The sequence below is a fragment of the Sinocyclocheilus rhinocerous genome, unplaced genomic scaffold (assembly GCF_001515625.1).
Source record: "Sinocyclocheilus rhinocerous isolate Xijiao unplaced genomic scaffold, SAMN03320098_v1.1 scaffold1534, whole genome shotgun sequence".
Taxonomy (NCBI): domain Eukaryota; kingdom Metazoa; phylum Chordata; class Actinopteri; order Cypriniformes; family Cyprinidae; genus Sinocyclocheilus; species Sinocyclocheilus rhinocerous.
The window spans coordinates 732928-758735 of NW_015638992.1; the positions used below are offsets into that span (position 1 = coordinate 732928).

A 25808-nucleotide genomic window follows, 5' to 3' on the forward strand; every position below is an offset into this window, starting at 1 on the left:
TGCAAGACGAGAAAAATCTGCATCTGAATATCATGACATCTATTTGGGCTGCAGTGGTGCCGTTACCATGACAACATTAATCTTGGCAAGACCCTTCATCTTAACAAGAGTGTGCAAAGGTTTAGCAGCCCGACAACGACTGTGCCATCTGCCGCTCACACACACACACCATACATCGTAACAGAATGTTAGTGTTATATCATCATTACTGGTCTGGTGGATATAAATTAATTTTGCATTGTGTGCAATATTTGTTTTTATGGATGCACTTGAGGGCTGAATGAAGCAAACTGAGTTGACATAACTGTACAAACAGATGCAAGACGAGAAAAATCTGCATCTGAATATCATGACATCTATTTGGGCTGCAGTGGTGCCGTTACCATGACAACATTAATCTTGGCAAGACCCTTCATCTTAACAAGAGTGTGCAAAGGTTTAGCAGCCCGACAACGACTGTGCCATCTGCCGCTCACACACACACACCATCTTGCAAGACTCAAGTCTTCTGGCTCCAGATCTGCTGTCGCAGACTCTTCACCTTCTGCTGGGAGAAGAACAAACACTGGCTTGCACTTTGTTATACTGAATTACAGCTGTAAAATCATTCAAAGTTCTGCCAATCTGTGTTGATAGAGAGAAATTATATGAAAGAGAGAAATGAAAGGAAAGCAAAGACAGAAAGAACAACAATAAGCAATGGCCAAACAGACGGACAGACGGACGGATGGATGGATGGATGGATAGATAGATAAAAGGAACGATGGATGGATGGATGGATGGATGATGGATGGATAATAGGATAGATAGATGGATGGATGGATTGATTGATGTAGAAATGGGTGATAGATAGATGGATGGATGGATGGATGGATGGGTGATAGATAGATATAGACGGACAGACAGATATAGCTATATGAATGGGTGCTGATAGTAGTTTGTTTTGACAGCTGCAGTCATCTGAATGTCACTCGTGAGGTTCAGAGCTCCACAGATCCAATCACTTATTTGATTACAGATTCTCATCCACACAGATTAGATTAATGTTTAGGAGGACACTGAGAGGACGGAGATGTTCACGCTTGTGTAAGATCAGACATGGAAACCCATTACCATGATGACGAAGATTAGCTGACGCAGCAGTGAAAGTCAAAACACAAAAGTACACAGCGGATCTGAAACACACGGACAGGACAATTAGATCAACAGACGGATTTTTGGAATGAGATCACAGTCATTTTCTTATCAGGACCCAAGAGTCAAGCACAGACTCAAACGAGATCTCTAATCCATTTCCAGTGACATTGCAACAAAACAATCAGTCTGCAGTCAGTTATTAGCACTGTTTCCTAAGGCGAGCATTACAGCTATAGTATAAGACTGAGATATTTTTAACTTTAAACGGTCACTTCTGGCCAAAATATGAGTCCATAATCCATAATAACGCTTCCCCCAGGGGAAAAGTCCATCTCCTGTTGTCCTCTCTCATCAAAATCCACACACACATATTTGTTTAGAGGTGTTTTGGACTGTTTTTGCTTGTAAACAGTGTTTGATCTGTGCATATTTCTCTACTGATTCAGACCAGACAAGAAAGCAATATCATATTCATATTTAGCTGGAAGTGACAGTTTGAAGTTAACAACAGCTTAATGATGGATTTGTTTCTTTCAAACATGCACAATATATTAATTGATGGACTGGAGTGGTGTGGATTATTGTGATGTTTTTATCAGCTGTTTGAACTCTCATTCTGACGGCACCCATTCACTGAAGAGGATCCACTGGTGAGCAAGTCTCCAAATCTGTTCTGATGAACAAATAAACTCATCTGCATTTTGGATGGCCTGAGGGTGAGGACATTTTCATTTTGGGGTGAACTATTCCTTTAAAAGGACATAAAAATCCTAATAAATGTCACCTTTGTGTTCTCTTGTATCAGCAGTTCCTGATGTCCAGATGCAGTGATTATGTAACAGTCCAAAGCCTCATTTATCTCTCAGGTGCTGTTAGAGTAATATAATACAGGCCGTGACCTTCCCCTCCAGCACCTGATGTGATCCTCCTCTGAGTCTGTGAGTTTATAATGAAGCAGCACTTGCCGCTTTAATCTCAACTGCACAAACTCACACTCGACACTGTGTGTTACACTGAAATGAAAGGATTTGAGAGTCCTGGGAAATCTCCTTACAGCAACCCCATGCCTGCAGATCACTGACCTGCTGTCATCCACACGCTCATGTCCTCAAACCGTCTTTGAAAGTTTTAAGCTTTTCTGCTCATTTTATGACCTGCAACTATCAGCAGTTTCTCTAGCAGTTCTCTCTGAAATAGGTTCCAACAAATAATACCAGGCTTTCTATACCATATTAATTTAGACATATACAATTAATGTTACAATTAATTTTTTATGTTTTTGAAAGAAGTCTCTTCAGTCTGTTCACCAAGGCTGCGTTTGATCAAAAATACAGTAAAACACTAAAATTGTGAAATATTATTGCAATTTAAATAACTGTTTTCTATTTGAATATATTTTAAAATGTAATTTATTCCTGAGATCAAAGCTGAATTTTCAGCATCATTGCTCCAGTCTTCAGTGTCCCATGATCCTTCAGAAATCATTCTAATATTCTGATTTGCTGCGCAAGAAAATTTTTTTGGTTATGATCAGTGTTGAAAACAGTTTTTCTGCCCAGTATTCTTCTGACAAATGTGATGCTTTTTTTCAGAATTCTTTGATGAATAGAAAGTTCAAAAGAACAGCATTTTTGAAATGGAAATCTTTCATAACAAAAAGACATTAAATGTCTTTACTTTCACTTTATAAACTATGTAATGAATAAATACTTGCTGAATTAAAGTATTAATTTCTTTAAAAAACACACTATATATATGAAATAAATAAATCCATAAACATTATTTTTTGTAAATACACATTCAATTTATTACCAATTTAACACTCTATCATTAGACATCTGACAGTGACTTCATTTAAAACATTAATAATTTTTTTGTCTTTTTTCCTCCAAAGAAAGATCTGAATTCATAATAACATCTATACAAAGACCAGTTAATAGGTACAATAATGGGCTTAAAAAGAGTTCTTAATTGTGTCAATGCAAATTCAATGGCAACGAAAATGACACGAGCCGCCACACACGGTGAACGGCAGTGTGTGTGTGTGTGTGTGGGCTTACATCATGAGCTTTATCACAAGGTACAACAGCGTCTGAGTACATGCACTAAAGTGCTAGTGTTTAAAGGCATGCATATCAAATATGATATCTGCACAACTGCTGTCCAAACCCTAGTCTACACATCCAGAAGAAACGTGCACTGGATTCCTAATGGAACAGGTGTCATAATTTGGAACCAATCCTAAACCATTGGATACTATCCTATCCATTTCAAAAGAAATACTTCACCCAAAAATGCTAATTTGCTTAAAGTTTACTCACCTTCAGGCCATCCAAGATGTAGAGAAGTTTGTTTCTTCATCAGAGTTGGAGAAATGTAGCATTACATCACTTGCTCACCAGTGGATCCTCTGCAGTGAATGGGTGCCGTCAGAATGAGAGTCCAAACAGCTGATAAAAACATCACAATAATCCACACCACTCCAGTCTATCAGTTAATGTCTTGTGAAGTGAAAAGCTGAGTGTTTGTAAGAAACAAAATATTAGTCCATAATCTATAACAATGCTACCTCCAGTGAAAAAGTCCATCTCCTGTTGTCCTCTCACATCAAAATCCACCCATATATTTGTTTAGGACTGTTTTGGCTGTAAACAGTGCTTGATCTGTGCATATTTCTCTCCTGATTCAGACAAGATGACTTTTTCACTGGAGAAAGCAATATTTTGGATAGAGTACTTATATTTTATCCGAAAGCAATGGTTTAAATTTAAAACTCCTTAATGATGGATTTGGATTAAGACGATGTTAACTGATGGACTGGTGTGGTGTGGATTACTTGTGGATTATTGTGATGGTTTTTTTCAGCAGTTTGGACTCTCATTCTGACGGCACCCATTCACTGCAGAGCATCCATTGGTGAGCAAATGATGTAATGCTACATTTCTGCAAATCTGTTCTGATGAAGAAACAAAATCATCCACATCTTGCATGGCCAGACGGTGAGTACATTTTCAGCAAATGTTCATTTTGGGGTCAACTATTACTTTAAAGGGTTAGTTCACCCAAAAATGAAAATTAGGCTGCGTTTTACTCACCCCCGAGGCATCCTAGGTGTACATGACTTTCTTCTTTCAGATGAATCCAGTCGGAGTTATATTAAAAATTGTCTTTGATCTTTCAAGCTGTTTAATGCCACTCAGCGGGTGTTGCATCAACGATAGAGCTTGAAAGATCAAAGACAATTTTTAATATAACTCCGACTGGATTCGTCTGAAAGAAGAAAGTCATATACACCTAGGATGCCTCGGGGGTGAGTAAAACGCAACCTAATTTTCGTTTTTGGGTCAACTAACCCTTTAAGGTTCAGTGAGCAATGTTGCACACTTTTAATTTTAGGTTTGTATCACTTTTAAACATTAGTCCCATAATTTGCTGCCAAAAATCTACAGTATAAAACAATGCCGTGTTAGAATGAGTTGCTAAGCAACAAACAACCAATCAGAGACTGCCTCAATGGATGGCTTATTAAATATTCATGCATTTAAATCTCAGATCTGAGGGAAACATGTTGAGTTTTATTTTTATTTTTCATCTTGATTTTTGCAGCACGTTTCATCCAGAGCAGGTTTACATGTTACAGTTAATAAACTCCTTTACAATTGGCTTCAAATTACGACGTAACTTCCAACTGTAATCCTGCACATATTCCTTCAGGATTTTGTGATTTGGGAAATGTGCATAAGGATAATCAGTGTGAATATACTCTCCTGTCATCGTGTATGGAGTCGAACATTCAGTTTTACATTGGGTTTTAAAATACATTATGATTGACATCATGTATCATTCGTCCCTGTCGAACTAGTGTGTGTGTGTGTGTGTGTGTTTTTATCTAATTCTCTTTACAAATACAACTGAGTCTTTTTAATTCAAGCATCAAAGGTTTCCAACGAAACGGGATGTACGCGGAAATTAAGAAAATAGTTTTATAAACTATATACACGGAACATCATTTAACAAACGATATTCACCCCTCCAAAATGAACAAAAATCAACACATGTAAACTTTTATGCTGTTCCGACAAACGTTATTACTATCCAGTTCGATTTTTCAGAACATCTGAAAAGAAGTTTGCGGCTTCATGACCAACACATATCGAGTGGTATGTATTGCATACATGTACACGGACACACACGGGTACGGGACCGTCGCGAGGTCACGCGTGTGTAGGCACCTCTTATGGAACACTTTGCGGTGTTTTGCGTCAGTACATTCCAGGTCCTTGATAATTCCGAAACGGAATTTCTAGAACTGTTTCCGATTGGATCAGTTCAGCTGGTGCTCACAGAACTCTGCCCTCTAGTGGCAGGGCAGTTAAATGGTTTTTAGAAAAGTTCTCGATGGTTCCGTCGCTCCGGCGGTGTGCGTACGTGTGGTCAGGAACAGGATGGTAAAGGAGAGTGAAAGCATAAAATACAATCTTGATTTAACGCAATATTTCCCTTTTTTGGGCATTTTAGAAGTGAAATTCTAAGCTACTGTTCTACATCTTGATTGAGGTGACAGAAGGATGTAGTCTAGGCTGGTTAAGGGAAAACCTCCTGACCGGGCTCCTCTGTCTCCGGGATGGTCTGAACCGGTCTGACGGGCGAGGGGAAATGGAACATCTCCCTTCGGTCTTTGCAGTTGGGCGAGGATGAGGGCGAGTGGGCGGCCCAGCGGGACGGAGGGCGGCGGTTGGCAGGACGAGCCGGACGCAGGAAGCAGGAGTCCAGAGGTGGAGCCACTGGCGAACGAGGCAAGTCCTGCGTCAAGAAACAAAACATAAGCTTTCAAACTTTTTTTCTAACTAAGTTTATCTGTTAGCCAGTGGTAAGTCTGCAACAGTTTTGTTATTGTCAGCTGAATTGTCAGTGGTTTTTGTTAATTGAAATAAAGCAGAAATAAAATAAAATATTAGATTAAAAAACAACAATAGAAATGTTGCCTTGGCAACTAACTGCAATAAGTTTAGGTTGAAGTCTAAAAATTACTAAAGGCCCGTTCACACCAAGGACGATAACGATAAAGATAACTATAAAGATAACGATATTAGCGTCCACACCAGCGAACGATATCATCTGTGTATTCTAAGCGCACGCGCGTCTGCCGCTTTAAATTCTTGAGCTCGTCAATGTTTCTATCATTCATCAGCTGGAAAAAATCGTTCTGAAAATGATTCCAACGATATCGTTTCTCTGTGCCTTTATCGTTATAGTTGTAGTGTGGACTCTGCTATTCTTTAATATTGAGAACGATTTTTATAACTATATCTTTATCGTTATCTTTATAGTTGTGCTTGGTGTGAACAGGCCTTTAGACTATTAAAAATTACTAAAGCTAAAATAAAAATAAATCAAAGCTAAATAAAAAAACAAAAACTATTAAAAATGCTTTCATTATTTGAAATAAAGCTGAAATAAAATAAAATCAAATATAAATATTACATGAAAATTTGTAATTTAAATTAGAAATGTTGCCATGGCAACTAATTGAAATAAAAGTTGAAGTACTAAAATTAATAAAACTGAAATAAAGATTATATTAAAGCTAAATACAAATTTACTAAACTACAACTAGTAAAACAATGTTGTTAACTGAAAGCTTAAAAAAGTACTAAAAATAAATTCAAGCTAAACAAAAATAATAAAAACTAAAACTAATAAAAATAGCAAAAGAACACAACAAAATTACTAAAGTAGCTTTTTATCATCTTCGGAATATTGCTCGTATAAAACCGATTCTCTCTATGCCTGATGCAGAAAGGCTTATTCACGCCTTTATAACATCTAGTCTTGATTATTGTAATTCTCTTTTTGCAGGGTTACCTGCAATTTTGATTAAGAGGCTGCAATATGTGCAAAATTCAGCTGCTCGTGTTTTAACTTACACACCATCCCGCAGTCATATCACTCCTGTGCTTTCTCAACTACACTGGCTTCCAGTTCAGTCACGTATTGATTTTAAAGTTCTTATCTTAACCTATAAAGCAGTACATGGGCTGGCCCCAGAGTATATTTGTAATTTGGTCACAGTGTCTACACCATCTCGGTCTCTCCGCTCTGCTGGTTCTCTTACTCTGTACCAGCCTCGTTGTAAACACAAAACTATGGGTGGGAGGTCATTCTCTTGTGTTGCTCCCAGGTTGTGGAATTCTCTGCCTTTTCCTATTAGGAATGCTCTGTCTTTTGATTGTTTTAAGAAATTACTCAAAACATATCTCTTTATTGAAGCTTTTAAGTTATAATCTTACAGCTGTTGTTGCCATTGTTGTTATTGTGTTGTCATTGTGATTGTTATTATGGAGTAGTGTTATTTCTTTTATTGTTGTTTTATACTGTTGTAGCGCCTTTACAAATAAAATGTATTATTATTATTACTAAAACAAACAAATGAAAATACAAAAATAAAAGTTAATTAAAAAGTTAAAATATTTTTAAAAAAATACTATAATACAATACTATAGTATATACATAATACTAAAATAACACTGGTCTGCAAGCATTAGTGCTTTTACAGTTTAAACTTTTAACTAAAATGGATAAACACCCATTTCATACTGTCTGTAGCAAATAGTAAAGAATAACACTCAGTTTGTTTTGATTCAGCAGAACTTTTGCTTTCGAGGAAAAATGTGGTTTCAGCTTGATTTATTCTAAACAATTCTCCCGAGCGGTAAAGCAAAAATTAAAAATGAATGAGATTCCAGCGTGAGAGGTGGATATTTTGTGTGGCTTGAATAATTCAGAAACGGGGATTTACTACGTCTACTTGAATCTGCGTTCAGTTTTTGAGCGAGACTTTGAAGCTGATACAAAGTGAATTTAAATGGAGTCCTGCAGTTCAACTGAAGCCAAAAAAAAAACCTGCATGTTTTTGATTTGTTTATACACTCCAGTGAAATCATATCGAACATGAAACCAGTCTTGTTACTGTTAACTAAAACTAATTTTTCTTTTTTTTTTAAATGTTAATTGAAATAAAGCTGAGATAAAATAAAATCTAAATATCAAAAACTTAAAACTAAAAATATCAAAATATTAATAAATACTATAAAATTGCATATAAATAATATTAAAATACCACTGCATGAAACTCATGACAAATCTATAACAATCAACCTGAAACACACTACAGTCATAACTGCAAGCTTTGAACAAGCGTAAAGTTGTTGTTAGATGTTAAGAAATGAGACCCAGTAATAGCAGTGGATGTTAAACACTGTAGCAAAGGCACAGCCAACACCAACACCAGCCAATGAACCCCAAACGACCCCAACACACCACTGTCACTGCTAGCATGCAGTAATATTGAGCGGCGCTCACGTCCTGTTAACACCAGACAGCAAACATTACAGTACAGTGAACTGAGAAAGCACAAGATGCTACGCTGTAGAGCTTCCATCAGTTGGGCTGGTGAGGTTAAGATCCTTTGAAATGGACAAAAATAATAAAATTACAAACACACAAACACGTGGCAGCCAAAGGACCTATGAAAAATAAAAAAGTGATTATATATTAATAGTTAAAATGGTTAAACCGTCCAAAAAGCCACTTGTGAGTTTGATATACAGTGACTCCAAAGGTATTTGTACACTTAAAGGGACAGTTCACCTAAAAATTCAAATTCAGTCATTTACTCACCCTCACGTTGTTCCAAACCTCTATGAGTTTCTTTCTTCTGTTGAACACAAAAGAAGATATTTTGAAGAATGTTGGTAACCAAAAAGTTGACGGTAGCCATTGACTTCCATTGTATGGAAAAAAAATACTATGGATGTCAAAGGCTACCGTCAACTGTTTGGTTACCAACTTTCTTCAACATATCTTCTTTTTTGTTTAGCAGAAAAAAGAAATAGAGTAAATGATGACAGAATTTTCAATTTTGGGTGAACTATCACTTTAAATGTGCTGTATGTAGGATTGACACCGAGTGGTTGAACTAGGTATTGCAGTTCAAATTCAAAATATTGGAGAGGGTTTTTTCACCCGGGCCCCCTCCTCAGACTTGATGCACATGCAGGTTGCCAGATTGACGACACCAACAAGAACGAGCGCACTTAACGATGAATGAAATGAAATACGCTGTGTTTTCCGCCAACCGGCAACCCGGGGTGCCGAAATACAATTGGGTAAACTGGCAGTGGGCGGGTTTCACAAACCAAAACAGAGACCGACATTCCGGCCCGGAATGCATATTTTCAAAGGAGAATAACTGACTGTAGCATTGTTTTTCAGATAAACAAGTATGTTAACTTAGCATGTTTCTTAAATATCTGCAAACATAGTATGGTATTTTTATGCTTTAGTAGAGTCAAAAACTTACATACAGCACCTCTAAGTTTATTGCTTTAGGAAACGAATAGTTTGCGTGTATTATTTAAAACCAACAAACAAATAAATTTGAGCCACTATATATCCTATATATCAGTTGTGTTTTTCCATATGGAATCCTACCCCGTGTGGATGAATATTTGGGATAATAATTTCAGTCCAATAAAAACTCTGATAGCTTTTTGGATGACTGGTTATTGGTGAAGTCATTAATATCAGACGATGGGCATGCTCACACCTACATGAGGACAAAAAAAGTGTGACCACAACAAAGCAAATACAATATTTCCCATAATGCCTAGCGGTGATACGGTGTCTAGAAACTGTGTGGCATGCGGTGAGAGAAGTCCATTAAAATCAGTGAGACGGAACACAAGTGAGGTCACTGTGAGGTCAAAGGTCAAGTAAGATCGGTGGAACTTACTGCACGGCGAGCGCAAGCTGCGTTACAGTCCCCAGGGTGCAGTTAGTAAGACAGTATGGTTCTGGAGACAACCCAGAAAAACAGGAGTAAACACACTGGTCAAAATAACACAACCACATCAGACTCAGGTTAGAGCTACAGCGGGGATCTGGCAAGTCTGGCCGGGTCGCAGGGCGTCTACGGTAAAACCTGTAAAAGCAGCTCACTGTCCTTTAAATTTAAACATTTTAGCATGATATAGAAGTTTGGTGACAAAACCTGTCCAAGTCATATTTCTCCTCCAAAATAAATAAAAAATATAATATATTTTTAATATCATAATTGTAATATATTAAAATTGTATTCTGTTTTTAAATTTTGCCCAATTATCCTTAATATAGTGCAATAATATAATATAATATAATAATACAATACAATACAATACACCTGGACATGTTTTGGTGAGATTCGCCCTCATACATTGATACATGCACTCTATGACACAGATGTTTTTACTTGTGTACACTCAGAATATATCCATACTTTTCCTAATAGCCTTGATATTCAGATTTATTCAGCAAGATGACTGTCTCAAACAACAGAAATAATCAATTAAAAAATGTACAAAAACATCTCATTTCCAATATAAAACTTTGTAACAACGCCGACTTGAAACACTGTGGGCTAAACTGGCACAACTGTTTAGTGAATTCATCCCTTTCTTCTGTTGTACTGCATGCATTCATGCCTTGTAATATCCATTACGTTCAAAACACAAATCCCAGATACATACACTGCTCACGAAGAACCATCTGCCTTTAATGATGTTAAAATATTTGCAAATGTGTCTTTGACCATTAACATAGCATCATGGGATTGTGCAATGATGCCGCTCCTACAGTAAATGCTGATTTGTCTGTTGACAAATGTCTCATGCTTTCATGTGAAGGATTAATCGTCCAAATGGATAGAGGTTGACAGGCATCAAACACTGGATGCAACTTTATTATGGTGAATTAGAACATCTTGCATCCAAAGTAATTATGAAAGCTAGTTCCACTGCAAAATAAAAAAAAAAACAAGCAGCATGTGATTATACTACTGTTAGCATTGCAACAAAGCAGCGCGCTATAGCAGGCAGCTCAGATGTATAAGGCCTGCGCTCAGGCAACGTTTGGCAGCTGGGAATGTGACTTTTTGATACTTTATTATAACAATTTTGTACCTTGAAACTGCATTGGTCAAGTACCAAAACATTTAACAAGCAGCCAAATTTATACCGTAATATACAATCTACACTAAAAACACGAGACAAACTAAGTGTGCATGCACCCGCAGGAAATAACAAAGTCACAAATGAGATCTCAATAATTCATTTGTGTCTACTAGACAGCAATGAGATTAGACCGAATGAAGACATTTGCTTAGGCCTCCTGCTAGAAAAAGACCCCAGTAATCTTATACGGGTCTTCTCTAGAGTTTCAGAAGAGATCTCAACAATGTCTCAAACTGTGCTCAGAATTGCCAAGACACTAAAGTCTGAAATCAAAAGTTAGAATTTATAAAAACTTACATACAGCACCTTTAATTCAATTAAAAAAAATTGTTTTGATTTTAAACACTTTTTTTTTTTTTTTAATCTTTTAAAATGTCTATTTAGGAAACGCTGCACTTGAATAGTTTGCGTGTATTATTTAAAACCAACAAACAAATAAATTTGAGCCACTATATATCAGCCAGTTTGGTTGTGTTTTTCCATATGGAATCCTACCCCGTGTGGATGAATATTTGGGATAATAATTTCAGTCCAATAAAAACTCTGATAGCTTTTTGGATGACTGGTTATTGGTGAAGTCATTAATATCAGACGATGGGCATGCTCACACCTACATGAGGACAAAAAAAGTGTGACCACAACAAAGCAAATACAATATTTCCCATAATGCCTAGCGGTGATACGGTGTCTAGAAACTGTGTGGCATGCGGTGAGAGAAGTCCATTAAAATCAGTGAGACGGAACACAAGTGAGGTCACTGTGAGGTCAAAGGTCAAGTAAGATCGGTGGAACTTACTGCACGGCGAGCGCAAGCTGCGTTACAGTCCCCAGGGTGCAGTTAGTAAGACAGTATGGTTCTGGAGACAACCCAGAAAAACAGGAGTAAACACACTGGTCAAAATAACACAACCACATCAGACTCAGGTTAGAGCTACAGCGGGGATCTGGCAAGTCTGGCTGGGTCGCAGGGCATCTACGGTAAAACCTGTAAAAGCAGCTCACTGTCCATTAAATATAAACGTTACAGCACAATATAGAATTTTGGTGAATCTCAAAACTTGTCCAGGTCATATTTCACCCCAAAATTAAAAAACAAAACAAACAAACAAACAAAAAAACTGGAATTTGGCCCAATAAATGTTGCCCAATTATCATTACAATATTGCGATGTAATAATATAATATAATATAATATAATATAATATAATATAATATGATATATGATATGATATGATATGATATGATATATGATATGATATGATATCATTATTGCATAAAGAAATAAATAAGTCTTAATGCGGCAAATTTCTTAATGTAAAGATAAATTAATAGTTCTAAAAAGGTATGGAAAAATAGCTTTATTATTATTATTATTATTATTATGGGGTGAAATGTGACCTGGACATGTTTTTTGTGAGATTCGTCTTCATACATTGATACATACACATATGATACATAAGTTTTTACTTGTTTTTACACTCAGAATATATCCGTACTTCTAATTGATATTCAGATTTATTCTGCAAGGTGACTGCCTCTATTTAAAATTCCAAACAACAGAAATAATCAATTAAAAATCGAATTTCCAATATAAAATTTATACTAACTTGAATTACTCTGTGCTTAACTGGCACAACTGTTTAGGGAATTCATCCCTTTCTTCAGTATTGTATGCATTCATGCCTAATAATATCCATTACATTCAAAAGACAAATCCCAGATGCATATACTGCTCACAAAGAACTATCTGCCTGTAATGATGTTAAAATCTTTGTAAATATGTCTTTGATCATTAACATAGCATCATGGGATTGTGCAATGATGCTGCTCCTACAGTAAATGCTGCTCTGTCTGTTGACAAATGTCTTGTGCTTTCATGTGAGGGATTAATCTTCCAAATGGATCGAGGTAGGCAGGCATCAAACACTGGATACAACTTTATTATGGTAAATTAGTACATCCTGCATCCAAAGTAGTTATGTAAGCTAGTTCCACTGCAAAATAAAAAAACAAGCAGCACGTGATTATACTACTGTTAGCATTGCAACAAAGTAGCGCGCTAAACATGCAAGGCCTGCGATCAGGCAGCATTTGGCAGCTGGGAATGAGACTTTTTTGATACTTTATTATAACATAATTTTGTACCTTGAAACTGCATTGTTCAAGTACCAAAACATTTAACAAGCAGCCAAATTTATACACTAAAAATGAGACTAACTAAGTGTGCATGTACCCGAAGGAAATAACAAAATGTCTACTAGACAGCAATAAGATTAGACCGAATGGAGACATTTGCTTAGGTCTCCTGTTAGAAAAAGTTTCAGAAGAGTTTCAGAAGAGCTCTTAACAATATCTCAAACTGTGCTCAGATTTGCCAAGATAATAAAATCTGAAACCAAACGTTAGAATTTATAACAAAATCTTCATTTTGATAACAAATTACAAAGACAAACATGTGCACATGCACAATAAGACCAGGAACAACTATTAAGAAAGTAAGGTCAATTTTTCAAGTTGACTAATTCTTGTGAGCTATAAAAGAGCATACATAGTGTTTTTTCTTTAGGTAGAATTAAATAAACCTCTCAGTTACCTCAAGACATTCTGGTTTCTCTGTGTCTTCGGTTTTGTTCGGAGCAGCTGCGGATGAAGTGGAAAGCCTCCTTTCTTCTCTGAAGCTCTGCTCCAGTAGTTTCTTATTCAAGATTCGTGCTGCGTTCTCAGCTAGCGTGTAGCCCGGGGGAGCGGACAGGTCCTGTCTGATGCTAATCACCTCTGGAGTTTTCTCGCCTTGCGTCTCTACAATCAGCTGCACAGGGCTTGGGGACCGGCCCCGAGAGTTCCTCAAAGGTCCCTGTGCAGCACAAACACTGGGAGATTTGGGGTCTGCTGGCCCTTGAGGCCCTGCTTCAGTGGGACGAGAGCGGCTTGGGGACTTGTTGAATTTCTGCAAGGGGTCGTAAGCAATGGGTGTGTGGTCGATGATGTTGAAGAGGCTGGAGAGGCCATCATTGATGGTGGTGTGAACAGGACTGTCTCTGGTCGTGGTCGAACGGGCCCAAGCGGATTCGTTGTTCCCTTTTTGCTGCTGGGCAGTGGTCGTTGGGGTGGGAGCACGTATTTGGCTGGCAGGTTGTTCTGATTTGCCAGAATTAGAGGGTTTCCTTTGGAGCTTGGGTGAACCGTATTTCGGCGAACAACATGGGCGTTCAAACTTGGCCTGTACAACTGGAGAGTACTGCATCTTTCTCAGGCTACGAGAGGGAGATGAGATGGGCGTGGAACCTCCTTTGGGTGTCAGACAGCGGTGAGGGCTGCTTGTGAGGGTGCGAAGAGCCTCTGTTTGCAATCCCACACTGATGGTCTGGGTGGTCTGTGTTCCCCGTGTGGTTAAACCATTCGTCTGGCATGCCATGTCCCGTAGCTGCCTTTCCGGAGGGCTGGATCCGGATGCAGAAGATGATTGGATGGCATTTCGGGCACAAAACACCTTTTCCTTCATGTCGTCGCTCAGATTCCGTGACAGCTCCAGCTCTAATGATGAGGTATACCCGACTGCAGCGCAAATCGATGGACGTTCTCCAGGCCTAAGTCCTGCCTCCAAATGACTCCTAAGCTCACACACCTCCTCAGCACCTCCTACTACCTCCTCTCCCTTTACATTGGTCACTTTGGAGAACATGTACTCCTGCTCAGCGGGGCCTGGAGCAGACCGCTCTCCTTGAACAGGACTGTGGAGAACATGTACCCCAAACTGTTCACCCCCCTGGGCCGCCCTGAGTGGGAGCTTTTGGCAGTACTCAGGGGTACTCATGGTGTTGGTGGTCAAGGTAGCGCTGGTGGTCAGGTACCAAGAGGCTGGCTGGAATGCTTCTGAAGTAGACTCGGCCCTTCGGGATTCTGCCCATGCCTCCATCACTGGAGAGGGGATTACTGGGCCAGGAATGGGGCAAGCAGCCAGGGAGCTGGTGGGCAGATCCCAACCCTTACTATTGAACTCCTCAATGTATTTCAGGTCATCTGGTGAAAGGGGAGGAGTCACATCGTCCCGTCCGTACTCGCCAGGCTTGCTCTTATCTGGTAGGAAGGGGGAGCTGTCCATCAAACGCTGGAAGTCGCTCATGGAGCAAACTGACTTCGCCCTGCAGAGGCAAAAATGAATGAAAAGTTACACTGGTGTTGCAAAACATTGTAACCAACACTGCTCTTGACTTGTTCAGCATCCTGTATTATTTTGAATTTATTTTGATGCAGTTCATTGAGGGATTGCCTTATCTGCAAAGGATAGACTCAATGCTCAAAGAAAGTAAATTATAAAGCAGCACAATGTCGCTGTTTACTTTTTGGAACAGTCTTTGTGTCTCCAGGGGAGTGCATCTATGTTCTCAGAGTTAACCCTATGCTCCCCTAACTTTGAGAACATGAGACCCTAAGAACTGGGGATTTTAGAACCTTGGGAATAAAGGATCCTGAGAACGGGGGAACATAGAACCCTAGGAACATGGGAGCCTGGGAATAGGGGATCTTGGGAACTGGGGACATAGGACCCTAGGAACACGGGACACTGGGAACTGGGAAACATAGATCCCTGAGAACATGGAAGCCTGGAAACTGGTGAAAATAGAACCCTAGGAACATGAGAGCCTGGAACTGGGGAACATAGAACCCTAAGAACAAGGGAGACTGGAAACTGGGGAACATAGAACCCTAAGAACATGGGAGCTTGGGAACAGGGGATCTTGGGAATTGGGGACATAGAACCCTATGAACATGGGACCCTAAGAAGTGGGGAACATAGAACCTTGGGAACAAGGTGTCTTGGAAACTGGGAGACATAGAACCCTAGGAACATGGGAGCCTGGGGACAGGGGATCTTGAGAACTAGGGAACATAGAACCCTAAGAACATGGGCGCTTTGGAACAGGGGATCTTGGAAACTGGCGGCTTAGGACCCTAGAAACATGGGACACTAGGAACTGGAGAACACAGATCTCCAAGAACATGGAAGTCTGGAAACTGGGGAACATAGGAGCCTGGAAACAGGGGATCTTGGGAACTGGGAACACAGGACCCTAGGAACATGGAATGCTAGGAACTGGGGAACATAGATCCCTAAAAACATGGAAACTGGGGAACATAGAACCCTATGAACATGGGAGCCTGGGAACGGGAACTTTGGAACATAGTACCCTAGGAACATAGGAATGGCTCCATCAGGAGCATGCCAATGATACTTTAAAGCACTCTATAGGTAGCCATTTAATGTGTCAGCCCCAAAGGATAAGTATCTTTATTAGAGCAATACACGTGTACTGATGAAGTTATCTATCCTTTGTTGCTGCCTGGCACATTTCATCTCTGGTCTACAGAGATTAAACTTTTCCTTTCCATTCACAATTCTCCAGAGATGTTGCTGAAATGGCAACAACAGCACAGTCTAAACATAGCTGTTAGCCTGCGCTCAAACAAGGGCAAAGTGAAATTGATTGATCCGTACAAGGTGAGACAGTCAGGAAAAGACACTGAAGCTTATTAGCAGTAACTGAAACAATGTCGAGACCTTTGAAAAGAACAATGATAAATGAACATGGGGTCAATAACCTGGGCTCATAGGAGTTCACCACCAGATAACAAAACCAGCAACTAAAGGCCTCAGGTTTCATATTCACGCAATGTTTAAAATAAGCAAATTAACTATGTTTTCTGAGGTCAGGATCACTATACATGGACAAATCTTACCCCTTAACCCCTTTAGAAGTAAACTGTGGTATCTTCAATCATTGTAAACACCACTCTACTTATAATTATGTCAAACTAACCCTGATCATATTATACATCTTTCAGCGTTGAAATATACGATTATTTTGTTCATTCACGTAGCTGTTTTCAAGTTTTGTCAAGGTTTGCTATTCTTCAGAGCACTTTTAGGTTCCTGAGAGAAGTGCAAAACTTGCATTGACTAGAATACACATACTCATAAACACACACATACTCGTAAACAAAAATCATACCTGAGTAGGCTGCCACTGCTCTTCTCTTCCTCAGGGTAAATGGCAGGATCCACACTTTCAGAAATCTCATTCAGTGCCTGAAACAACAACACAGTTAAAACATAAAAGCCACAAAATGTTAACTTGCTTTAAGAATTTATGTGGTACATTGAGTACAGATTGTTTTGCTATGTAATAATTCTTCCTCATTTCACATGCGAAAATGTTAGCCAATCATAATAGAGGTCATATACATACAGAACTCATTTACAGCAGCAAAAACAGCATATTTAATAATAAGGGTCAGAGAGAGGATAATGATCATGAAAAAAACAAAAAATAGCTTTTGGTGGCCAAAAAACCCCCAAATCGACTGATATTATGAGTGGACCTCAAGAAGAAGAAAAAAAAAAACTAAAAAAAGAATGATTTAAAAAATGTGCCCTATCGTGTAGTGTGTACTGATGTCTTACTCTGTCTCTTACTTCCTTCAGGTGAGGGAACCACTTTTCGCTCTCCAGACGTGATGGAGGAGGCACCTCAGCTTTGCTCAGAGGATCCAGAGAGAGGGCATCCAGGAACAGGCTCTCTGGGGGCAGATGTCCCTCAAAGGGTCTGGGTCTGCCCATCGCCCCCTTCTCCTCCAGTGTGGCCTCCGAGTCGGAGTGGGAGCGCGTGTGTGCGGCTGTGCAGGGGGAGCGTGGAGATCTAGGAGCCTTACAGGGGCTCTCCTGAGGGGAGAAGACATGTGCTGCGCCTCCTTCTGACTGAAGAACGTCTTTCTGCATCTGGGGTGGAGAAGAGGAGATGTTGGCTTTGTTTCGAGACCTAGTAAGCTGTCTTGCTGCCAACTGTCTTAGGCAACTATCTTCTAAGGCAGGGTTTTTTGGACAGCTGAACCCCTTAGATGTGAAACATTTACATTTAGTCTCTCCTGAGATTATAAATTAATATTTAAATAATTCAACAACACATTCCCATGTTCCTTTAATCTTTTATTAAAAGTGATTTATTTTGACTTTGTAGTTGGAACCCAATCAAATTTACTACTAATAATAATAATGATAATTTTAGTTATAATTATATTATTATATTTAACTTTAATTATTAGAAATTAGTGCTGTCAAACGATTAATCGCACCCAAAATAAAAGTTTTTGTTCACATAATATATGTGTGTGTACTTAGAAATATAAATTAGAAATATAAATTTCTAATTTATATATAATATAAATTATATGAATATAAATATATACATGTAAATATTTTCAAAATATATACTGTATGTGTGTGCTTTTATATATACATAATAAATATACACATTACACACATATATTATGTAAACAAAAGCTTTTTTTATGCGAATCATGCGATTAATCGTGATTAATCATTTGACAGTACTATTAGAAATTAATACAGAAATATATTACTATTGTAAATTACAATAAAAAAAGAAAAAACAAGATTTAATAATTATACTTTCTTTACACTACAAGTTACAATACTAATATTTAGGTATTTATTATTTTTATTAATATTTTTATTTTCAAATGTTGTAAATGTGTAAATAAAGTGAACCTAGTGCATGTTGCATTACCAAATACATGTTAAACTTGCAGCGCAAGCAGAGTTCTATGCATTTACTGTGAACTAAGCTGCTCTGAGATGCTGAATACAGTGGATTATATAATGAAATATTGAAATAATGAGTTTCCATTATTGATTCTGCTATTTTCCTGTTTATCTCTGTGAAGCTGCTTTGACACATTCTGTATTGTATTAAATGCAATAGAACTTTTGAATGCAGTTACTGTACATGTCTTGTCTACCATGTATTGATGTGTATGAGTGAAATAAGCAGGATTTACGCCCCGGACCTTTTCCATCTTGCGGTGCATTTCCCGTAAGCTACGGTCCCACTCCTGTCTCTCTTTCTCGAACCGCTCTAGTAGTTCATTCCTCTCACGGGTCCAGCGCTTTTCTCCATGCTGCAGTTTCCAGCGCAGCTCCAGTGCCGTGCTGTGACTGTCGGCCAGCAGACGGTGCTGTTCCTCCCGCTCCTGCTGTAACACGTCTGCAGAGTCTGCACCTTCATCTGCGACTGCGCCTGCAGACTCACCTCTCATATCCTGCAGCTGCAGACAAGGAAAAGAATAAATGCCTGCATTGGATATGTTTGAAATGGCAAACTACAGTCTTGCAGAGCATGCACAATATGCAAATTGTATGTATGCACAGAACAACCGAATAAAACCACGTACTCCATAATTAAATGCACTACACTGGACCTTCCATTTACAGTATGACAACTGAACCGCAATTACAGCTGTGATTTATAACATCAACTTCTTGGTTTAAGAAGAAGTTTATGACATCAGCTTCTTGGTTTTTAATGTAAACAATGGATTAAAAATGTGAAATAACCGTATTTATTTCTAATATGTTTATAGGATATCACTTGCTGAATTAAACATGCAAATTATTGACATCATATTACAATTTATTAACACTATTAATATATTATTATTATAATTATAATTATTATTATTACACTTACTAAATTAAACATACAACTTACTGACATTATATGACAATTTATAATAAGCATTTATTATTACTATTAATCTATTACTATTATTATTATTATCAATAATACTAGTATTACTAAACTTGCTGAATTAAACATGCAACTTACTGACATCATATGAAAACAATCTAGCCATATAATAATAATGACTTTTATTATTATTATTATTAATATTATAACACTCACTGAATTAAATATGCAAATATGCTAAATTATTGCATCATATGACAACATTATATAAACTGTATAGTATAGTATACAGTACATAGTGTATACTGCAAAGAATGGAATCAGCAGTATGTGAGTTTTCAATTCTGAACACAGCCATACAAACACACTCAAATAGGACTCTACATAGCTAAATATCAACTGTAAATATAGACTCAGAGTGTAAGTTTGCCAAATAGCTGAAATTAAATGCAGTAAACGTAGTGCAGGATAGTCCAGATACACCTTCCTCGCATGTCTAGCCAGATGTTCTTAAATCTACTCGCTGTCTGAATTAGCAGGGCTCCTCTGACATCTGCTTTCTTTTAATAGACCATGACTGTGTTTGATGGCCGAACTGCACCACTGCATAAATATAGCTGGCTATTTAAAGACGCTCCCTAACTCACCGATACCAAAGCAGCACTCAAGTCACTGTGAGCCGAAAGCAACGCATGGCACTGCAGATGCTTAACGTCTTGGCAGATGCTGCTTAACTAGATTTATGTCTAGTTAAGATATTTAGAGAACGAAGTTAAGTCTAAGTTAAGAACGAATTTTACTAATTTGACCTTTTAGAAAGTCACCTTGGACATTGATAAAATTGATTAATGGTTTAAAATGCTATTTACATTACCGTTCAAAATATATATATATATTTTTAATTTTAATTAAAGATTTCTCTTCTGCTCACCAAGGCTGCATTTATTTGATACAGTAAAAACAGAAATATTATTACAATTGAAAATAACTGTTTTCTATGTGAATATATTGTAAAAATGGAATTTATTCCTGTGATCAAAGCTGAATTTTCAGCATCATTACTCCAGTCTTCAGTGTCACATGATCCTTCAGAAATCATTTGAATATGCTGATTTGCTGCTCAAGAAACATGTTGAAAACAGTTGTACTGCTTCATATTTTTATATTTTTCATATTTTTGATACATTTTTCTTTTCAGGATTCTTTGATGAAAACAAATTTCAAAAGGACAGCATTAATTTGTCTTAAATGTCTTTACTGTCACTTTTGATCAATTTAATGTATCTTTGCTTAATAAATGTATTAATTTCTTTCTAATTTCCCTAAACTTTTTATTGGGAGTGTAAATCATTTAGTTTAAAATATTTTTAAGTTAAATATTTTTTATTCTTACTTTAAAACGCTTTTTTTAAACCACGGAATTAAACAGTTGTTCTAGAATTTTTTTTAATGCAGCATTGATCAAAAATTCAATTTTATTAAAAAGTAACAATTTTTACATATATAACAGTTTGTGCTTAATACCAGACTCGTGAATGAGTGAGTGACCATTAATAAAGTTGATGTGATGTAGAGCGTTTGAGTTTAGTCACTTATGAGGTTCCAAGTCTGTTAGGATGCTCCCTATGTAGACAGCAGTCAGGTTGTAGGTACTGTATTGCCGTTCACAGGTGATTCTGCTGTGATGTAAGGTTTGTTTCTGTACCTTGGCGACGTGACTCCTCATTTCAGCGCGCTGTATCTCCCACGCCGCTCTCTCATTGGCTAACGTCTGCTGCAGCTGCCAGCGCCGCTGGGCCTCCTCGCGGAGCTCCGCCCTGAACTCCTCCAGCAGAGAGCGCAGCGCATGCAGCACCCGCCGACTGTCACCCGCCTGCACACACAGACCACAGTGTTACTGCTCAGAGGTCGCTCTGTTGTAGCTCGATGGAGTGCTCAGTTTAAGTATCAACTTCGTCTCAGATGTTTCTCCTGCTATTCTTTAGGAAAAAGACACGAATGAGTCACTAGTTGTCATCCAGTAAGAGTGTAGAGCTATAAAATGAAAGCGAACAGCAGCTCAGATCATTAATACTTGCCAAGTGCCAAATGTGAGTAAAAACCAGCTTTGGCGAGTATTTGTCAACTAGTATATTAATTCTAACAATGCCCGAGATATGCCTAATATGAACCAAAGTGAAGCAGCACTGCAATCTTTTCATGGTTCCACACCAACTGGATCTCTGCAAGTGCTATGACTTTGAGTCGCATGTAATGTGCATTTGAAAATGCAATAAATGTCAAACATCTCGCCATGTTTTAAAGCGGTCATATGATGCGATTTCAAGTTTTCCTTTCTCTTTGGAGTGTTACAAGCTGATTGTGAATAGATAAGATCCCTAAAGTTGCAAAGACTAAAGTCTCAAACCCAAAGAGATATTCTTTATCAAAGTTAAGACTCTGCCACGCCCCCCTAAAACGCCTCGTTTAAACACGCCCCCACATGTCTACGTCACGATGCGGGAAGATTTGCATAACGCCGCCCAACTGTTCAAGCAAAGAAAGAAGGCGGAACTTTATTGTTGCTGCCACCGCCGCCATGTTGTGAAGACGCTGTGTGTTTCGTTGTGAAAGCAAACTACTTGGTTTGGCCTTCCAAAAGAGGACACGACTAATAATCAGTGGTTAAGTTGTATTTACAACACTGTTCCAGAACAGTTCAACCCAAATATTCAGATGTGTGCAGCACATACAGTATGTGGAAAATAATGTGTTTTTTTAACCTTAAACCGCATAAACACATTTCATTACACCAAATACACAAAATAATGTTCTTTTTAGCAGCATCATATGACCCCTTTAATGAATGGTTTAGAAATCTGTTGTCAACAAAAGAGAAGCATTTCATAAGAGAAGTTTCCCTGTGGTTTTCCACCAAGATAAATGCTCTATGATTTAATGTTTGAAAGCACACAAAATAACAACCATAACAGTTTTCCAGTTGTACTATTGTTATATAAAATTTATTTTTCTTCTTCTTCTTATTCCCTGTTGAAAAAAATCCAGCATATGTTGGTTAGGTATGTTTTGAAGCATGGCTGCTAGTTTGAGCTGGTCCTAAGCTACTAGCTTCAGCTAAGGACCAGCTCAAACCAGCAGCCATGCTTCAAAACATACCTAACCAGCATATGCTGGATTTTTCAACAGGGTTATTATTTGTAATAGTATTTATTTTATTTTAACTAATGTAATCTCTCTTTTTTCCCTCAATTTTTACTACTTATATTGTTTTTTTTTCTTTTGTATTTTTCCTATGAAACTTTTTATGTTTACTTTTTTCAATAATTTTTATTGTAAAGCACTTACCACTTTGTATGAAATGTGCTATGTAAATGAAATTACCATACATTACATAGTAGTGGCAATAATAGTAGTACATATATATATATATATATATATATAAATTATTATCATTAAATACTTTACAGTTCAATAGCATTATACTGTTATTTTTTATTGATTTCGTTTTCATAATTTAATTAAATTGTAATAATAACAATAAATAACTTAGAAGCAGTAGTCTCTGTTGATATTATATAGGTGAAATCAGTTAGATTTTTACAAAGATTTCATTTGGGATTTTTCTTTTCTGCATGTGAGGGACTGTAAAACACATCTCTAAGAACACATTAGTTGTGGATTTGTATTATTAATTGAGTTAATCATGATACAATAAGTCTTAGTCAGCGCCGCTCCGAAGCGGCTTTAATTACACAAACAGTTCTGTCATTATTGATTCACACTCATGTCATTTCTGTTTAAACTAGAAGTGAGTGTTAATGAGAGAGAACATTTATAAATTCTGAGACACATTAATATCAAATCTCTCTTAAGTTTAAAGACAAAGTGTGCAATTTCTGTGGCACTAGACAGAATTTCAAACAAATTCAAAATTCACCATTTATTGAAATGATGTTATATTCAGCTCCGACAAACACTGCATTTTAATTTAGTGCAGCCAGTGGTGCAGAAATAACACTTTAACAGTAATGTCCAATGAGTGACGGTTCAATAAACCAATATCTTCCTAAGGAACATATCTTCCCTCAGTAGTATGCAAGCTTCGTCAGCACAGCAGAAAACCTCATCAATGAATCAATGAAGCCAACTGCATTTGTGTTAAAAGTGCGTGTTCAGCACAAATGACTTCTACTGAAATTCATTCAAAACCCTATGCATGCCGAGAAAAGGCCACATCCTTACAAACAAGAGATTGTGGCAGCTTTTAATGATTTGTAAAACTAAAGAGTTTACAAACTCCTGCACTTAGAGTGGTTAAATAATAGACTAGAGCTGAGAGAGCGTTTACTGCTTTATATGGAGCAAACAGACACTGCTGCTGAAACATTTACACTGATTTAATATTTACTACAGAACGCAGAGAAGAGAGATTTTAAGGTGAACAATCATGAGTTCAAATTTCTTTTTTCCTATAGTTTGTTTAATATACAAAAGGATAAATATGATTAACAACAATCTCGCATCCCAAATTACGTCTAAACACTGTGGATTATTACAGCACCTCTTGGGGTTTTGCCTACTTAAAATGAATTGCTTCTTGTTTTCCTAATTTTTATTTGGATAAAATCATCTGCTAAATGAATAAATGCAAATATATTTAAAAAAATGTCTTGTAATGAAATTTAAACTAAACTTTACAATTAATTTGATTTGCCATAGAATAGAAATTTGCTTGGATTTGGCACAACTGACACTTATTCAAATAGTAGAAATACAATCCTGCTACAGACCATACTTTCACATGTTTGATGGATATGTTGCTGTGATATTAAAACAAACAAACAAACAAACAAACAAATAAATATAAATAAATAAATAAATAAATAAATAAATAAATAAATAAATAAATAAATAAATAAATAAATAAATAAATAAATAAATAAATAAATAAATAAATAAATAAATAAATAAATAAATAAATAAATAAATAAATAAATAAATAAATAAATAAATAAATAAATAAATAAATAAATAAATAAATAAATAAATAAATAAATAAATAAATAAATAAATAAAATAAAATAAAATAAAATAAAAAGTCCTTGTGACATTATTTTCATTACAAAATATGTTTCAGTGGTATTTTTACCTGTTTCTGGTACTGGAATCTCTCTGGTGACAGCAGGAGGGGGCTGGGCTCTGTGAGGTCACTTCCTGTGATTTGGGTGCACACTTTGTCTTCCCTCTCCGTCTCTCCATCACCCTGGTCGACCATAATGCCCAGTTCTGGAATGTTCTCCAATCGTTCATACTGAAGAAACAAATAAGAGGGAAAGCAAAGAAAATGTTTAGAGTAAAAAAAAAAAAAAAATTCTTAATAAAATTAAATACAAATAAAATTTAACTAAAAAAACGAAATATTTTTTATATAAATCTAAAACTAAATCAACTAAATTTAAACAAAACAAAAATAAAGCTTAAAATAAAATAAAATAACTTTTATTTCTGTCTATGAAAAAATCAATGTAATATTAAATGTATAAAGGTGATTGATTTTTTGTGTGTTTTTACTACTACTAAAATTACAATTTTCTTTCTTTTTTTTTTTTTTACCTGTGATACCTGTATTACTGGATTATGCATTAATTATGCTAAAGTATTGACGTACTTATGCACTTTAATGTATGTATTTAGCCTATATTTAAGTTCACTGGCAGATGCTTCTATCCAAAGCATTCAAAGTATAGATTTAATGAGTTCATACATTCCCTGGAAATCAAACCCATGATCTTGGTGTTGCTAGTGCCACTCTTTTACTCTTTGAGTAACAATGATGTATTAATATGCTGTAAAATCATTTCAGTCTAACTAATATTCCTGCACTGGAAATGTGCTTGAGCTTCACTGTTAAATCTCGTTGTGCTTCAGAAAACAACAGCTGCTGTTGTAGATATGACAGATGGACTGTGAAATGAAAAATCATACAACATGTGCTCACACTAATTCACACTATTCCAAAGCTGAACTGTTATGGTTCATCAGACAACCGACTGCCATGAAAGAGACAAACATATCTA

General features: G+C 36.9%; 1 protein-coding gene across 6 annotated transcripts in view; it reads right to left on the reverse strand.

The window, feature by feature from the left end:
* Window positions 1–4449: 4449 nt before the first annotated feature.
* mtcl1 (microtubule crosslinking factor 1) overlaps window positions 4450–25808 on the reverse strand; it is a 67797-nt gene continuing 46438 nt past the window's right edge. For 4 of the 6 annotated variants that reach the window (XM_016566479.1, XM_016566477.1, XM_016566482.1 and 1 more), the window contains 7 exons: window positions 24881–25042; window positions 21437–21604; window positions 19052–19309; window positions 17649–17963; window positions 17197–17273; window positions 13779–15327; window positions 4450–5940 (listed from right to left, as the gene is read on the reverse strand). In XM_016566479.1, coding sequence (XP_016421965.1) covers window positions 5722–5940; window positions 13779–15327; window positions 17197–17273; window positions 17649–17963; window positions 19052–19309; window positions 21437–21604; window positions 24881–25042 — 2748 coding nt within the window. In that variant the 3' untranslated portion in view covers window positions 4450–5721. Of the gene's footprint in view, window positions 5941–11982; window positions 12044–13778; window positions 15328–17196; window positions 17274–17648; window positions 17964–19051; window positions 19310–21436; window positions 21605–24880; window positions 25043–25808 lie in introns of all 6 variants that reach the window. The other 2 variants (XM_016566481.1, XM_016566478.1) reach the window with 2 other exon arrangements.